Source organism: Sapajus apella, unplaced genomic scaffold (genome assembly GCF_009761245.1).
Source record: "Sapajus apella isolate SASKATOON/1434 unplaced genomic scaffold, GSC_monkey_1.0 scaffold166, whole genome shotgun sequence".
NCBI lineage: Eukaryota > Metazoa > Chordata > Mammalia > Primates > Cebidae > Sapajus > Sapajus apella.
Window position 1 is genome coordinate 2,200,033 of NW_022437106.1, and position 18,317 is coordinate 2,218,349.

At 51.4% G+C, this 18,317-nt stretch overlaps 1 protein-coding gene across 5 annotated transcripts in view; it reads left to right on the forward strand.

The window, feature by feature from the left end:
- TEF (TEF transcription factor, PAR bZIP family member) overlaps positions 1-4,775 on the forward strand; it is a 34,182-nt gene extending 29,407 nt beyond the window's left edge. For all 5 annotated transcript variants that reach the window (XM_032267189.1, XM_032267190.1, XM_032267188.1 and 2 more), the window contains exon 4: positions 1,174-4,775. In XM_032267189.1, coding sequence (XP_032123080.1) covers positions 1,174-1,389 — 216 coding nt within the window. In that variant the 3' untranslated portion in view covers positions 1,390-4,775. The remainder of the gene's footprint in view (positions 1-1,173) is intronic.
- Positions 4,776-18,317: the final 13,542 nt, after the last annotated feature.

The following is an 18,317-nucleotide window of genomic DNA, read 5'->3' on the forward strand; positions in this document are numbered from 1 at the left end:
TCAAAAAAAAAAAAAAAAAAAAAAAAAAAAATGGGAACAACTGAACCTGCTTCCCAAGGAGGTTTCTGAGACTTTAACAACACTGTGATGGGCCGGGCGCGGTGGCTCACGCCTGTAATCCCAGCACTTTGGGAGGCCGAGGCGGGTGGATCACGAGGTCAAGAGATCGAGACCATCCTCTTCAACATGGTGAAACCCTGTTTCTACTAAAAATACAAAAAATTAGCTGGGCATGGTGGCGCGTGCCTGTAATCCCAGCTACTCAGGAGGCTGAGGCAGGAAAATTGCCTGAACCCAGGAGGCGGAAGTTGCGGTGAGCCGAGATCGCGCCATTGCACTCCAGCCGGGGTAACGAGCAAAACTCCGTCTCAAAAAAAAAACACAATACTGTGATGATTACAGTAAATATTTGGATGGTACTTACTGTAGGCCAGACACTGGTTTTTTTTGTTTTGTTTTTTGAGACAGAGTTTCGCTCTGTTGGTCAGATTGGAGTACAGTGGCATGATCTCAGCTCACTGCAACCTCCACCTCCAAAGTTCAAATGATTCTTGTCCCTCAGCTTCCCGAGTAGCTGAGATTACAGGCGTGCATCACCACACCTGGCTAATTTTCATATTTTTAATAGAGACGGGGTTTTACCATGTTGCCCTGGCTGGTCTCGAACTCCTGAGTGCAAGCATCTACCTGCCTCAGCACCCAAAGTGCTGGGATTACAGGTGTGAGCCACCATGCCCAGTTTATTATTTATCATTGTAAAAATAAGGGACCTGTGATACTGAGAGGTTAAAGTACTTGCACAGTCTCACTGCTAGTAATCTTGCGAGCCAAGATCTGAACTCGGGGAACTAGGCCCTTACCCACAACCAGAACGCCTAAGTGAAGCGAGGGTGTGGACAGTGCAGTGCTTTATGCTGGAGCAGCAGGTAGCAGGCCTCCAGGAGATGGATCTCCTCTCTACCATGTAACCTACCAAATCACTATCTCTTATCCTGCTCCCAAGGTAAGGGCAGCGCCATCAATGTGCCTTGGTTTGTGCTGCTCCCTCCCTGATATCCCCAGTTTAGTTCTGGCCACACCAGATGAGTTAAGGAAATCCAGGTGGCGGGAGGGGAGAGATTGGGTTCTCTCATGGGGAAAGATGAGAGACCCACAGAGGGCACTTCCCCACAGGATGAAAAGTACTGGACAAGACGCAAGAAGAACAACGTGGCGGCTAAACGGTCGCGGGATGCCCGGCGCCTGAAAGAGAATCAGATCACCATCCGGGCAGCCTTCCTGGAGAAGGAGAACACAGCCCTGCGGACGGAAGTGGCCGAGCTGCGCAAGGAGGTGGGCAAGTGCAAGACCATCGTGTCCAAGTATGAGACCAAATATGGGCCCTTGTAACCCGTGCCCCCCGCCCGGGCGGGGCACTGCCTGCACCTCAGACCTCTGCCTGGGGGCTCCCTGAAACCCCTCACATGCGTGGAGACTTATGACTCATCGTGGGCGCATGGCGGTGCACCCGCTGCAGGAGTGGCCACGTCTCAGCTTCATTATACCACAGCCCACGCACGTGGCGACATCCCCGGGGGCCAGTCTCCTCACTGGTGGGGAACGCAAGAGAATCTGCGTAGACCGGTGACTCGGCCTTAGTTTCTATTCTTGGATGTCCCAGTTGAATTGGAAGGGGACCTCTGGAGCACACACCTCTCCTTTCACGGGCGCTCGGGCTCCCGGGACTCTCAGTCTCCAGCCTGGGCTGCCGAGCGAGGGCTGTCTCTGCAGAATGAGTTGTGATCATTGTCACCCTTATGTCTTCTCAGGTAGCAGGGCGCATTTCCACTCAAGGTGTGTCTGTCACGCACCTCATCCTCCCCCAAAAGTCTTTGAGTAACATCTGTTCCCATCTTCCTTGGAGGCAGGACACAGTAGCTCCTCTGTCAGTGTCTGCATGGGTGGCCAGCCACAGGACTGGGGTCTCTGCATAGCCTGGGATGGGGCTTGGGGCTGGGGCCTGCAGCAGAAGTGCGCCCAGCCTGTCTTAGCTCCTGTACCCCTTTTCCCGTATGGCTCTGAGGCATGAGGACTGGAAGCCAGGGAGGGGCTTTGGCCATCGGCTGTCTCTGCATTTCATTGGCTGTGGAGGAGAGACTCCGAGGGTGGCTGCTCTCTGAGCCCAGAGTGCGAGGGCTGAGGGACGCCTTTTCATTTCCTCTCCAGGCTACTCAGAGGCCACCTGAAGCTTGTTTGTCCCACTAGCCCAGGCCTTTGGGCCTGCTGTTTCTTTCCACCCAGTGTCCAGTCTTGGATCATGGATTTCAAAGGAAAACCCCTCTTTTATCTAGGAGGCTTTAACTTCCTGGATCCCAGGATTCACCTTCAGAGTGGTGTTTAGAAAACGCCTCCACAGCCCCCTTCTACCATGGGCATGAGAGCTGGAGCGTGTTTCTTGTGAAGCTCCCATTTTTTCTTGCTCTGCTCACCAGTGTGGCCCGGGCCAGAGTGCACTCTCCCTGGAGGCAGCTAGGGCTTCGCAGTTCTTGCTTCGGGATCCCTCCTGTGGGAGCTGCCAGGAGGGTGTCAGCAGGGCAAGACACCTAGCCTAGAGTCACCAAGGTCACAGTGCCACTCTTATGGGATAGCAGGCCCTTGGGACGTTTACATAGGTCTAGGGTCCCCTCAATCTTGGTCCTAGGAGATGGGGGCCGCTCGTGAGGCTGGCCGTGCTGTGGCTTCTCACAGCAGTGGCTTCCCTTGCCCCACAAATACTCCTTTCTCTTGTGTGGCTGGACTCACCCTTTTACTGTGCTCTGAAGATGAACCGAGGAAATTCATGGAAGCCTCTGCTCATCTGGGTCACTGGGGCACCCCTGAGATGGGTGTGTTTATTTGCTCAGGGTGGGCAGCCTGTGGTGAAGAGGAGACAGAGGCGATGGGCATGCTTCGTCCTCCGTAACAGTGGCTTTATTTATCGTGGTAGTTCAGAGTCCCAGGCCCTGACCTCTAAAGACTTTCCATCACAGATGTTATGACCAAGCCGTGGACCTTACCCAGGGGAATGCCACGGCCCTCCGAGGACCTGCACACCCACCTCTCTGGGGGACTTGACGAGGGGCCCTGAGGCCAAGGGAGGTCACTTCTCCCTCCAGGCCCCTGACTTTTACTTTGTGGTTCTTTAAAAACCATGTATACACTTTCACTCTATTGTAACCACACAGGGCAGGCACATCCAGCATGTCAGTGTCCTGCCCCGGGCAGCTCTCCCTCACAGGCACGCTCCCTCTGGCCTGGTGGATCACCAAGAGGGCGGTTCTCATTTTGATATTAGTGGAAGAGCCTCGAGCTTAAAAGCTCTTCATTTTCTTTGGCCAGAAAGTCTGTGGTTTGTGTTTTGCGGTTTTATTTTTTTAAGGATGGACACTAAATCTCTGGCGCCGACGTTCCGAGCCCAGTGGCTGGGATGGTGGCTCGACTCGATGTCTCTCTTTGTCCCGCCCTCTGCCTGTTTGGTGCCCTCCCTTCTTTCCCCCAGGCAGTGGGTGTCGGGTTCTTTCCCAAAGTGCTTACTTGGAAAGAGTGCGGCTGCTGGACTCTTTTCGAAATGCCCCTCTGAGTCAGAAGCCTGGTGGGGACAAGACAGAGGATGTCCACAGAGGCTGACCTTTGGGGGCAAAGAAGTGCTCAGGTAAGGTTGTCTCCTCTCCTGTCCTAAGAATCCGTGCTTGCAGGAGAGGGTTGGTGCCTGCTTGGTTTCTGTCGGGGAAATGGGAGTCTCCTTGGCTCCCTCCTGGGCCCTCTGCTTCTTGGAGGCCAATTGCTGGAGACTCAGGCTCCTGTGCCCAGAACTTTGACATCTGTGTATCACTGGAGGTTAGAGAAGCTGATTTGACCTTGGCTTTCTGTGGGTTCCGATGGGCTTAGAAGTACCATCTACTTCCTAAGCATCCTGTCTCAAGCTTTGTAGCAGCCTCAGTGCAACCTCAGAACAGACAAATTGTAAATGAGCTGGAACGTTGCAAGAATATCCATATTTTAAATGTCTAATCCAGATGGAGGAACATGCATTTAGAGAGAGGGAGAGTTTTCAAGGTTTACGGCAGCTTTGTGGAGGACTTGGGTAACTCATCCTTGGCCAAGGGAAGAGGTTTGTCTGTCTGGCTTCTGAGGTTGGAGGGGGGGCACTTAGCAGTGAATCTTGTCTGGGTACATGTCACCCTGCTCAGAGGGGCTGTGCAGGCCACTCCTGTGGTCCTCTGGCCTCAGGCAGGGCGGCAGTCACGCAGCCAAAGCCCCTTTGAAGCTGGGCAGCCCTCCACCCAGGCCCCGGGAGCCGTGCTCCTTGGAACGCAAAGGGCCGAGGTTTTCAAGGCAAAGCTCTACCCCAGGGCTCCTTTAACATCTGCTAATTAAGTGCAATAAATTTTTCTAGAAAATGGCAAAGATGACTTCCAGGTGGATAATGCTCTCTTACGGTGTTGGGGATGCCAGAACACCACTTGGTTTTATTTTTCTAAATGCATGTGATGTGATAGAGTGTATGGGGCTCTGTGTCCTCCCCTGGGAGCTGGCATTCCAGTGGGCCCCTCTCTTCTTTACCTTTGTTGGGGGAAGCAGGCAAGAGAAAAATTCCTTCTTCCCAGCTGGAGAGGGCAGAAGCAGACCGTAGCCCATTGGCCTTATGTGCGTGTGTGCGTGCGAGTGTGTCACTGCTGGTGGGCCGGAGTGATGTGGTGGGAGGGAAGCCGGGAATGTATCCTTTTCAGACAAAATTAAATATTTTGAAATGAGAATGTTGGGACTATCTTTTCTGTCCTTCCCCCCACCCCCACCCCAAGTTTCCTCTCTGAGTGTTAGCCTAGGAGCTGGAGAGTGAAGCTGGAAAACTTACCTAATTAGAATCCATCCCAGACACCCCCTTCATCACAGTCCAGACACTCCTCGCATCTGACCCCAACCACTTTGCCTCAGTTTCCTCATCTATCAGATGGAAGCGATTCTTGCCCTGCTTATATTGAGGAGGGGCAAATAGCAGACCAAAAGCAGTTTGAACAGATAAAAGTGCTACACAACTAGAAGACAGGGACTGCTTATGAAAAGTGTTCTCGAACAGGAAATGCATGACGGCAGCTCTGTAATGAAAAGAAGAAAGGATGGGCACAGTGGCTCACAACTATAATCCCAGCACTTCAGGAGGCTGAGGAGGGCAGATCACTTGAGGTCAGGAGTTTGAGTCCAGCCTGGCCAACAGAGTGAAACCCCATCTCTACTAAAAAACATGTATGTATGTATGTATGTATGTATGTGTGTGTGTGTATGTATATACATGGGTATGTATATATATATGTGTGTGTGTGTGTATATATATATATATATATATATATACTAAAAAATCTTGTATATGTGTGTGTGTATATATATATATAAATCAGCTAGGTATGGTGGCACAGGAGGCCAAGGCAGGAGAATTGCTTGAACCTGGGAGGCAGAGGATGCAGTGCGCCAGGATCACACCACTGCACTCCAGGCTGGGTTACAGAGTACTGTCTTGGAAAAAAAAAAAAAGCAATGCTGACAGCATGGTGGCTCACGCCTATAATCCCAGCACTTTACGGGGCTGAGGCGGGTGGATTACAAGGTCAGGAGTTCGAGACCAGCCTGACCAACATGGTGAAACCCCGTCTCTACTAAAAATACAAAAGTTAGCTGGGCGTGGTGGCACGTGCCTGTAATCCCAGCTACTCAGGAGGCTGTTGGCAGAACAACTGCTTGAACCTGGAAGGTGGAGGTTGCAGTGAGTCAAGATCGTGCCACTGCGCTCTAGCCTGGGCAACAGAGCAAGACTGTGTCTCAAAAAAAAAAAAAAAAAAGCAAGAAGACTGGAAAAGTTGGATCCTCATGGTGGGACTCCAAGGGTTTTCCTTTTCTTCTTTTGCCAAATGTTCTGTCTGTGGCCATGAGATGTTTGTAATTAAAAGACATCTAGGCCCAGTGGCTCACGCCTGTAATCCTAATAATTTGGGAAGCTGAAGTGGGCAGATCACCTGAGGTCAGGAGTTTGAGACCAGTCTGGGCCACAAAGTAAAACACCATCTCTACAAAAAAAAATTAGCCAGATCTGGTGATGGCATCTATAGTCCCAACTATATGGGAGGCTGAGGCAGAAGGATCGCTTGAACCCAAGAGGTAGAGGCTGTGGTGAGTTATGATTGTGCCACTGCATTCCAGCTTAGGCAACAGAGTAAGACCCTGTCTGGAAAAAAAAAAAATTTTATACACAAGAGTGCAGTGTCTGAGAGGGCACCAGAACTGCCATTGCCCAGTCACTCCACATTAGTGTCCCCTGGCCTCCTACTCAGGCTGGCCTGAGTTCCCTAGGAGTTTTCATCCAGTGGGTAGTGGGGAAAGGGGGTGTAGCACCCTTGGCAGTGCCCGCTGCAGATCCCTCTCCCTCTGCCGGGCTCCAGCCTTCTCCTCACCCCTCCCTCCTCTACTTCCTCCAGTGTGCAGAGCTGGTGGCACCTGCTTCCTCAGCGAAGCTTGGGGCTGCTCTTTTTTTTTTTTTTTTTTTTTGAGACAGTGTTTCCGCCCTTGTCCAGGCTGGAGTGCAATGGCGCAATTTTGGCTCACCACAATCTCCGCTCCCTGTTCAAGCAATTCTCCTGCCTTAGCCTCCCAAGTAGCTGTTATTACAGGCATGTGCCACCATGCCTAGCTAATTTTTGTATATTTAGTAGAGATGGGGGTTCACCATGTTGGTCAGGCTGGTCTTGAACTCCTGACCTCAGGTGATCCACCCACCTTGGCCTCCCAAAGTGCTGGGATTACAGGCGTGAGCCACCGTACCTAGCCTTGGGGCTGCTGTTTTACAGCCAGGACTGTCCCTTCCTGGCCTCCCCACATTGCATGGTATTAGTACTCAGGGTCCCTCTAGGTTGAGGGACCAGGAGCCATCTGTAATTTTGTTTCTCAGGGAAAAGGGCCCTGAACTTTGGAGACATGGGCTGGCAAGGTGGACTCTGAAGCAGTCATCTTACAAATTAAACGATGAGACTCAGAAGAGCAAAGTGGCATGCCCCCCAGTCACAGTGGCAGAGCTTGCATTTGAACCCAGAATGGGGCGTGAGGTGACAGATCCCTTGAACAGCAACTGGGCAGGGCCCTGTTCGCTGCCTTAGGGTCAGGGCAGACTCCCATATTCAGCCTTGGGGCTGACTGCAGCCTTAGGTCTGCCAGCCTCCTTAAAGCCTCTGAGCTTCTCACCCTCAGCCCAGCTCCAGGGCTATGAGCGCCTCCTGCCACATCTCAGGCCTGCTGGGGGCTGGGAGGCACTATCTTACCTCAATTTCACAGAGGGAATGAAACCAAAGTTTAGAGAAATAATTTTTTGAGATGGAGTCTTGCTTTGTCACCTAGGCTGGAGTGCAATGGCACAATCTCAGTTCACTGCAACCTCCGCTCCCGGGTTCAAGCTATTCTCCTGCCTCAGCCTCCCAAGCAGCTGGGATTACAGGCGCACGTCACTTCGCCCAGCTGATCTTTGTATTTTTAGTAGAGACAGGGTTTCACCATGTTGTCCAGACTGGTCTTGAACTCCTGACCTCAGGTGATCCGCCCTCCTCAGCCTCCCAAAGTGCTGGGATTACAGGTGTGAGCCACCGTGCCCGGCTTAGTTTAGGGGAATTCTATTAAGCAAATATTCCTTTTTTTTTTTTTTTTTTTGAGATGCTGTTTCACCCTGTTGCCCAGGCTGGAGTGCAGTGGTGTGATCTCAACTCACTGCAACCTCTGCCTCCTGGATTCAAGCAGTCCTCCCACCTCAGCCTCCTGAGCAGCTGGAATTACAGGCATGTGCTACCACACCTGGATAATTTTTGTAGTTTCAGTAGAGACAGGGTTTCACCATGTTGGCCAGGCTGATCTCGAACTCCTGACCTTGGATGATCCACCCATCTCAGCCTCCCAAAAGCAAGTTGTTTTTTCTAGTAGATACCACCATGGTTTGTTCAGTAGCCAGTATTTCTTAAATGTCTATTTCGTATCACCCCTGCCTCCTGCCCTCACAGTCTGCTAGGGAAGACAAACAGACAGAAAAACATAGATGATGGCAGGCAGAGGTAAGGGTGTGGCTGATAAGACTGGGGAGCTGGGAGAGAGACTAACCTTACTGGAGGGGTTAGGGAAGGTGCTCTGGGTGGCATTTAAGCGGAGACCAGGAGGATGAATGGCTGTGACTCATCCCCAAGGTGCACATACAAGTTGGGGGCAGAGCCAAGAGGCCTGCAGGTAGCTTCTGACCCCGATCACACACCTCACTACGCCCTGCAGACACAGCTCAGCCAGATGGCCAAAGAGATAGGGCACAGATAAAGCAGCTTGGAGAGGATCTGGTAGGAAAACTGGAACCCTGACACCCCTGCCTCTTGTCCCTGAAGTTGAGAATAGGACTCCAAGAAGCCAGGTGAAAAAGCAAAACCCACAGGGCATGGTGGCTCACGCCTGTGATCCCGGCACTTTGGAAGGCCAACGTGGGTGGATCGCAAGGTCAGGAGTTCAAGACCAGCTTACTCAACATTGTGGAAACCCCATCTCTACTAAAAATACAAAAATTAGCCAGACATGGTGGTGCTCACCTGTAATCCCAGTTACTCAAGAGAATCCCTTGAACCCAGGAGGCAGAGGTTGTCATAAGCCAAGATCGAGCCATTGCACATCAGCCTGGGCAACAGAGGGCGACTCCATCTTAAAAAAAAAAAAGAGTGAGAGGTCGGGCACAGTGGCTCATGCCTTTAATCCTAGCACTTTGGGAGGCTGAGGTGGCTGGATCATGAAGTCAGGAGTTTGAGACCAGCCTGGCCAACATGGTGAAACCCCATCTCTGCTAAAGACATAAAAACTTAGCCAGGCCTGTTGGCACATGCCTGTAATCCCAGCTACTCAGGAGGCTGAGGCAGGAGAATCACTTGAACCCAGGAGGCAGAGGTTGCAGTGAGCCAAGATTACACCATTGCACTCCAGCCTGGGCAACAGGGCAAGCCTCTCTCTAAAAAAGAAAGAAGAAAAAGAAGGTAAAAGCAAAACCTTTGGCCCCAGGGCTCAAATTTTTAGGCAAAGGCTTTACCCAAGGCCTTGCTCACCCCCAAATCCAAGCCGGTGGTCTGTCTGACCCTAGCCCTGAGCACCATTGTTCTAGGAGTGAGCATGTGACCCATTGGGGCCTAAGGATGTTCTTTCCTGAGACTGGTCAACCTGAGGTCTGTTTCTCTCCAGGGATGACCTGTTTTAACCCCCTGTGCTTTTTGTTTGTTTGTTTTTGAGGTGATATCTCACTCTGTTGTCCAGGCTGGAGTGCAATGGCTCGATCTTGGCTCACTACAACCTCCACCTTTTGGATTCAAGCAATTCTCCTGCCTCAGCCTCCCGAGTAGCTGTGATTACAGGTGCGTACCACCATTCCTGGCTGTTTTGTGTTTTTAGTACAAACCGGGTTTCACCATGTTGGCCAGGCTGGTCTTGAACTCCTAACCTCAAATGATCACCCGCCACGACTTCCCAAAGTGCTGGGGTTACAAGTGTGAGCCACCGCTCCTGGCCCCCTCTGTGTTTTCAACTCTGTATGCAAATGCGTTGACTCAAAGCAGAGATCTGTGCTGCCTTGGGAAGCACAGAGGCATGGGCTTGAAACATGTCAAAGCTGTGAAATCTCTGTATGCATGGCAGAGCACTGAGTTTGGACTCTGACGATCCTAGGATCAAACCCTGCCTCTATCACCAATTTGGGGTATGATCATGGGCAAGTCACTTCCCTTCTCTGGGCCTCTGGTTTCTCAGCTGTAGCATGGAACACCACCTTCATAAGACACTTCTCCCATGAAGATTCCTGGAGCAGGGCAAAACACTCACCACTCAGCAGGCACCATGATGGCGACAGGCAGGAAGGCACAGACCTACATGGAGACCATCACCTCCAATCCTAGCAGCTGTTGCCCATCAGGTGGTGTCTACTAGCTGGTGTGGGATGCAGCCAGGGTCAGCCCAGCTGTGTGGCCTTGGACAAGTTATCCATTTCCCTGAGCTGTTTCTATCTCTGTACAATGGGGATGTGCCACACAGGTCACATGTGCGTGCCTGACAGCGCATCTCGACCCTTCTCCTTCACAACCCCCAGCTCCCTTGAGGACAAATTTCCAAAGCTGGACCCATGCCCCCTTCCTTGACTGTACCCTGTTACCAGATAGCCCTTCACAGACTGCCCCGTGGCTGTGCCAGGCTGGCCCAGCTGGCAGCTTCTGACGTCAGCAGCTAATCCGGGAAAGCTGCCAGCCACAGATAGGGGTGAGCAGCAAAGAAAATCAGAAACAGGGTTTTTTTTTTCTTTTTTGAGACGGAGTATTGCTCTGTTGCCCAGGCTGGAGTGCAATGGCACAATCTCGGCTCACTGCAACCTCCGCCTCCCGGGTTCAAGTGATTCTCCAGCCTCAGCCTCCCGGGTAGCTGGGATTACAGGCATACACACCATCCCAGGCTAATTTTTTGTATTTTTAGTACAGATGGGGTCTCACCATGTTGGTCAGCCTGGTCTCAAACTCCTGACCTCGTGATCCACCCGCCTTGGCCTCCCAAAGTACTGGGATTACAGACGTGAGCCACCGTGCCCAGCCCTAGAAACAGGTTTTAAGATCGGTGCCCTAGCCCCCCAGCCCCCAGCCAGGCCTCCGGGAGCTCTCATCAGCATCTCACTTCAGCAAATCCTCCCAACCATGCATCCTGATGCCCGGTCCCTTCAGGATTAAGTAAGGGCTGAGCAGGAGGCTTTTATTTTAAGCTGCGGCTCTGTCAGCAGGAGCTGGGCACACAGCAAGCCACTGCTTAGCTGTCCCGCAGGTTCTCCAAACAGAGTAGTGGGTGTCCACTCAGGTCTGGATTCCAGGCCAACTCCAGGAAGTCCAGATTTCAGGGAGGTAGCGGGGACAGCACAAGGGTCAACAGGATTTCAAATCTTTTTTCTCCAGTTGGCTGGCCCTCCCTCTTATGGCATGAGGCCAGGTGCACCATTCCTCACTGTTCTTATGTCTTCCCAGCATACAGCACCCAGGATGGTGCTATGGTTTGAATGTGTCCCCCAGAACATGTGTGTTGGAAACTTAATCCCCAGTGCAATAGTGTTGAGAGATGGGGCTTAATGGAGGGTGTTTAGTTTGTGAAGGCTCTACCCTCACGAATGAATATAAAAGAGCTTGAGGCTGCAAGTTTGAGCTCTTGCTCCCTTCACCATGGGATGCTTTCTGCCATGTTATGACACAGTAAGAGGGTCCTCACCAAATGCAACCCTCGATCTTCGGCTTCCCAGCTTTCCCAAGCTGTGAGAAATAAATCTCTGTTCTTACAAATTACCCAGTCTCACAGGGCATGGTGGCTCATGCCTGTAATCCCAGCACTTTGGGAGGCCAAGGCAGGTGGATCACCTGAGGTTGGGAGTTTGAGACCAGCCTGGCCAACATGGTGAAACCCCATCTCTACTAAAAATACAAAAATTAGCTCAACATAGTGGTATGCACCTGTAGTCCCAGTTACTCGGGAGGCTGAGGCACAAGAACTGCCTGAACCCAGGTGGCAGAAGTTGCAGTGAGCCAAGATCACACCACTGCACTCCAACCTGGGTTACAGAAAAAAAAAAAAAAAAAAAGTACTGTCTCAAATATTCTGTCATAGCAGCACAAAATGGGATTGGGCACGGTGGCTCACAGAAAGAAAAAGAGAAAAGAAAAGAAAAAGATTTGCTGAGAAACATCCTTTTAATTTGGGTAAAAAATAAATAAATAAATAAGGAAAAAGAAAGAGAGAAGGCTGGGCACGGTGGCTCACACCTGTAATCCAAGCACTTTGGAGGCCAAGGAGGGCGCATCACCTGAGGTCGGGAGTGCAAGACCAGTCTGACCAACATGGTGAAACCCTGTCTTTATAAAAATAAAAAAAAAGAGAGAGAAAGAAGGAAAGAAAAAGAAAGAGAGAGAGGAAGGAAGAAAGGAAAAGAAGAAAGAAAAAGGGAAAGGAAGAAAGAGAAAGAGAAAAAGAAGGAAAGAAAGAAAATAAATTTATTTTTTGTAGAGACATTGTCTTGCCTGGCCTCAAACTCTTGGCTTAAGTGATCCTCCCACCTTGACCTCCCAAAGTCCTGAGATTACAGATGTGAGCCACCGAACCTTGCCTTTCTTCCTCTCTACCCTTGGCAGTCAAGTCTAGGTTTTTAACCCATTTTCTCCTCCTGGGTCTCCCCAACTCCTTTGCATCTCAGAGGCGTTGCACTTGCTGTCCCATCTGCCTGCAGTGCGTGCTCCCACATCTCCTCAGCTTCTCTCTGTTCTCACTGCCTGGCCTGCCCAAGCACAGCATGCAGTAGCTGCTCCCCAAATATCTGCTGACCCAGCTTCAGGGAGGATGACAGCACCAGAGCCGAGTGTGGCAGGGGTGCTGTGTCACCACCAGGTGGCGTTGCAGACACATCCTGGGCAGTGACCTCGAGTCCAGCCTCCAGATCTGTCCTCTCAGCAAAGCCTCCACAGCCCTCCGTGCCAGGCAGTACTGTGGACACCAGCTGACTCAGCCGCCGCCCCTCCTGCCGTCCAATGGCCACTGGCGGCCATGGTCCAAGAGCATGGACAGAAGCCTGGGAGGGAGGGAGGGCTGGCTGCTACCCAGAGCCTGTGCTTCTAGGCTCCTTCTGGGGAGGGAGGAGACGTGCAGGGAGTTGGTGGGGGACCGGAGCTTGGTCAGAGCCAGGCATCAGGGATGAGGGGTTCTGCAGAGGCCTGGGACTTGGAGTCTATCTGCTGCCTGGATTTGTAACTCACCACCCCCAGTCCTCCGTATGCCTTTGATAAGCCTGGCTGTGAGCCTCAATTTCCCCACCTGTCAAAAAGAGAGAATAGGCTAGGCATGGTGGCTCACGCCTGTAATTCCACTGCTTTGGGAGGCTGAGGTGAGCAGATCACTTGAGGTCAGGAATTCGAGACCATCCTGGCCAACATGGTGAAACCCTGTCTCTACTAAAAATACAAAAAAATTAGCTAGGCATGGTGGCAGGCCCCTGTAATCCCAGTTACTTGGGAGGCTGAGTCAGGAGAATTGCTTGAACCTGGGAGGAAGAGGCTGCAGTGAGCAGAGATCGCACCACTGCACTCCAGCCTGGGCAACAGAGCAAGATTCTGGCTCAAAAAAATAAATAAATGAAATTTAAAAGGGAATGAATATAGGCAAGAACTGGAACCCCACGGGGTGCATGGAGCAGGCCTGCCGTATCAGGAAGAGGCCAAGGAAGGGGCTTTTTCAAGGGCCTCCTCGAGTGGGGGTGGTGTGTGCAGGTACCTATGTGTGTGGATTTGGGGAAAAGGCAGGTGGACAGGACACCAGAGGCCCCTGGGGCCTCAGTACTGCCTTTTCAAGTGGGACAAGGTCTCTGGGACTTCCCCTGCCCTGAGGCCGAGCCTGAGTTGCCCGAGTGCCTGTGTCTGACTATGTGTACTGTTGGGTCTGTGTGTGTCTGTGACTGTTCCTGGGTATATGTGTATGTCCAACTATGGCAGGTTTAGAGTATGTGTGTATCTGTGCAAATGGGTCTGTGTGTGTCCACACCAGGGACCCTCTCACAGGGCACCAAGAGCTTTCATATCCATGCCAGGAGGGGCCCACAGGGACTGGGGCAGCTGCTCAATTGGCAGCTGGGGCAGTGCCCTGTGAAGGCTCTGGGGCACTCTGCTTCTCTTCCAGTCCCCCCACCTCCACCCCTCGTCCTTGGTAACTGGATCTTCTCTCTCCAGCTCTCCCCAGGAAGGACCCAGTGCTTCCTGATTTGCGTGAGATTTACATACATTTGGATTTAGATCCCTGCTTCCCTGAGGCATACAGCATTGTTCCCACTCCTGCCACAGTAGTCAAGCAGGCTGTGGACTTCTTCAGCATAAGGGGGTCCAGGGATTAAGCTGGAGGGGCCCAATCTCCAGGCTCCCCTCTTCCCCATGCAGATTCAGCCTGGCTCTTTTCCTGCTCAAGAGATGTAATTATTTAATTAATTAATTGATTTTTTGAGACTGCGTTTCACTCTGTTGCCCAGGCTGGAGTGCAGTGGCGTGATCTTGGCTCACTGCAACCTCCACCTCTCGGGTTCAAGTGATTCTCCTGCCTCAACCTCTCAAGTACCTGGGATTACAGGAGCACACCACCACACCCGGCAAATTTTTGTGTTTTTTGAGACGGAGTCTCACTCTGTCACCTAGGCTAGAGTGCAGAGGTGCGATCTCAGCTCATCACTGCAACCTCCACCTCTGGGGTTCAAGCGATTCTCCTGCCTCAACCTCCTGAATAGCTGGGACTACAGGCGCAGGCACCACCACACCCAGCTAATTTTTTTTTGTATTTTTAGTAGAGACGGGATTTCACCATGTTGACCAGGCTGATCTCGAACTTCTGACCTTATGATCCACCCACCTCAGCCTCCCAAAGTGCTGGAATTACAGGTGTGTGCCACCACACCCGACTAATTTTTTTGTATTTTTAGTAGAGATGGGGTATCACCATGTCGGCCATGCTGGTCTCGAACTCCTGACCTCAAGTGATCTGCCTGCCTCAGCCTCCCAAAGTGCTGAAATAACTGGTGTGAGCTCCCGTGCTCGGTAATGTAATTATTAAGCACTTACTGTGTATCAGGTTTTTTTTTTTTTTTTTTTTTTTTGTCGACGGTTTTGTTCTTTTATCCAGGCTGGAGTGCAGTGGCGTAATCTCGGCTCTCCGTGCCTGCTCTGCCTCCTGGATTCAAGTGATTCTCCTCCCTTAGTTGCCTGAATAGCTGGGATTACAGGTAACCACCATCACGCCTGGCTAATTTTTGTATTTTTAGTAGAGACAGCGTTTTATCATGTTGGCCAGGCTGGTCTTGAACTCCTGACCTCAAGCAATCCACCCGCCTTGGCCTCTCAAAGTGCTGGGATTACAAGTGTGAGCCACCACACCAGACCAGATTTTTTTTTTTAATTGAGATAGTGGTCTCCCTATGTTGCCCAGGCTGGTCTCAAACTCCTGGGCTCAAGCCATCTTCCTGCTTCAGCCTCCCAAAGTGCTGGGATTACAGGTATGAGCCACCCGCCGGGACAGCAGATACTTTCTATACCCATTCATTTCATCCTCACAACAGCCCTTTTCACTATCCTTTTTTTTTTTTTTTTTTTTTTTTTTTTCCCCGAGACGGAGTTTCGCTCTTGTTACCCAGGCTGGAGTGCAATGGCGCGATCTCGGCTCACCGCAACCTCCGCCTCCCGGGTTCAGGCAATTCTCCTGCCTCAGCCTCCTGAGTAGCTGGGATTACAGGCACACACCACCATGCCCAGCTAATTTTTTTGTATTTTTAGTAGAGACGGGGTTTCACCATGTTGACCAGGATGGTCTCGATCTCTTGACCTCGTGATCCACCCGCCTCGGCCTCCCAAAGTGCTGGGATTACAGGCTTGAGCCACTGCGCCCGGCCCGGTCTCGATCTCTTGACCTCATGATCCACCCGCCTCGACCTCCCAAAGTGCTGGGATTACAGGCGTGAGCCACTGCACCCGGCACTATCCTTATACTCATTTTACAGATAAGAAAACTGAGGTTGAGAGCAATTGACTTGGCTGAGACCACACAGTTAAGTAGGATTTGAACCCAGCTCTGGTGAACTTTCTGCTGACATGGATGGAGTGTGGGCATAGGAAGGCGGCCTAGGCACCTTCTTTCTTGGCTCCTGCCCTTGAGTAACAAACCTGCCTCTTGCTCTTTTGGATCCAGGGTCACTACGTCCCCTGGGGAGATACGGTGGTGGTGGTAGCAGGCTTTTTTTTATTTTTTTATTTTTATTATTATTATTATTATTATTTTTTGAGACGGAGTTTCGCTCTTGTTACCCAGGCTGGAGTGCAATGGCGTGATCTCGGCTCACCGCAACCTCCGCCTCCTGGGTTCAGGCAATTCTCCTGCCTCAGCCTCCTGAGTAGCTGGGATTACAGGCGCGTGCCACCATGCCCAGCTAATTTTTTGTATTTTTAGTAGAGACGGGGTTTCACCATGTTGACCAGGATGGTCTCGATCCCTTGACCTCGTGATCCACCCACCTCGGCCTCCCAAAGTGCTGGGATTAGAGGCTTGAGCCACCGCGCCCGGCCTACTGTTTTTTTTTTTAATTTTTAGTAGAGACGAGGTTTCACCACGTTGGCCAGGCTGGGCTCGAACTCCTGATCTTGTGATTAGCCTCAGCTTCCCAAAGTGCTGGGATTATAGGCGTGAGCAACCACCCCTGGTCTGCTAAGTGCTTTTCAAACAATTTCTCTAACAGTCTTTCTCACAACCCTTTATGAGTTACACCTTGTTATAAACTTCATTTTACAGGTGAGAAAACTGGGGCACAGAGAGTTGAAGTGACTAGCCCAAGATCACACAGCTAAGAAATGTTACAGGCAGGACTCAAATTGAGATCTATCTGGGTCCAGAGTCTGCGCTTTTATTCTCTGTGTTGCACTGAACTGAATTATCAAGAAATTGATATTTTAGCCAGGCATGGTGGCTCATACCTGTAATCCTAGCACTTTGGGAGGCTGAGGCGGGTGAATTGCCTGAGCTCAGGAGTTTGAGACCACCCTGGACAACATGGTGAAACCCTGTCTCTGCTAAAACACAAAAAATTAGCCAGGCGTGGTGGTGGGCACCTGTAGTCTCAGCTACTCGGAAGGCTGAGGCAGGAGAATTGCTTGGGCTCAGGAAGTGGAGGTTGCAGTGATCTGAGATTGCACCACTGCACTCTAGCCTGGGTGACAGAGCAAAACTCTGTCTCAAAAAAGATTGCCAACTCTGGCTGACTGGGCTGGGCAATCTCACCTCTCTGGGGCTGGAGAACAGACACACCGTGGATTCTATCAGCTGCCAATGCCTGGGTCACTCCTCCCCTTTGAGCCTTAGTTTCCCAATTTATTAAAAGAGGATTCGGAGCTGGAAGTGGTGGCTCACACCTGTAATCCCAGCACTTTGGGAGGCTGAGGCAGGTGGATCACCTGAGTTCAGGAATTTGAGACAGCCCTGGCCAATAAGAGCAAGTAATCCCAGCTACATGGAAGGCTGAGGCAGAGGAGCCCATGACATGGAGGCTGCAATGAGCCAAGAATGCGCCATTGCACTCCAGCCTGGGCAACAAGAGCAAAACTCCATCTGAAAACAAACAAACAAAAAAAAAAAACCAAGGATTCTGGTCCTTGCCCAGCTTCCTATGACAGCTATGAGGATAGAAGAGTTGAGGCTGCCATTTTCAAATGTTTTTTGAAGTAGAATGTCATTTTCACCCATAATCTTATCCGGAAGGCCAACATATGAAACAGGTAAGTGGGTGTTTCGTCAGCATAAATTCCTAAGCTCAAGATGGGGACAGAGCGTTAGTCTAAAGTTACTCCAGAGGGTAAATGTGTGACATTTGTGATGGACATACACCCTGCCCAGGGTGTGGGCAAGGCCAGGGTGCTTTCAAAAAGCTTTTTAAAAAATGAATTCAAAGCCAGCTTTGGTGACAGCTCTAAGGCCCAGGTAGGGGCTCCAAGTGTTCACACGGCCCATTTCATGATCCTCACCCCCCTGTCATCTGGGCTTCAGGCTCCCTTTTGGAGGCCCAAGGAAGCTGGGGTCCACCTCCAGGCACCACCCATCTGTTTACTTCTGCAGGTCTGAATCCAATGGCCAAGATCAGTCGGCCAGTGACCTGGCTCCCCACAACCTCTCAGAAGCCTGAGGGCTGCAGATTGGGCAACAATCTGTGTGGAGAAGCCTTCAAGGACCAGCCTGTGGCTCGGCTGGGATGTGGGAAGCAGGGCAGGTAGGCTGAGATAGGGTAGGATGGGTGGCGGGTAGGGAGCTGGCCAAGGCCTGTGTGTTTAAAAATAAATCCTGTCGGCCTGGTGACATCACTGGAGCACAGGATGTCCCTGGCAGGGGCTGGGGGTGGCAGAGGGGACATGGCAGGGGGTAGGACAGAGAGGGTCCTGATCTGCCAGTTCTGTTTCTGGAAGCGGGGGGGGGGGGGGGGGTGTGTGTGTGTGTGTGTGTGTGTGTGTGTGTGTGTGTGTGTGTGTGTTTGAGGGAGTCTTGCCCTGTTGCCCAGGCTTGAGTGCAGCGGCGCAAACGTGGCTCACTACAATCTCTGCCTCCTGGTTCAAGCCATTCTCGTGCCTCAGCCTCTGAGTAGCTGGGATTACAGGTGCACGCCACTATGCCCGGCTAAATTTTTGTATTTTTAGCAGAGATGGGTTTTTGCTGTGTTGGCCAGGCTGATC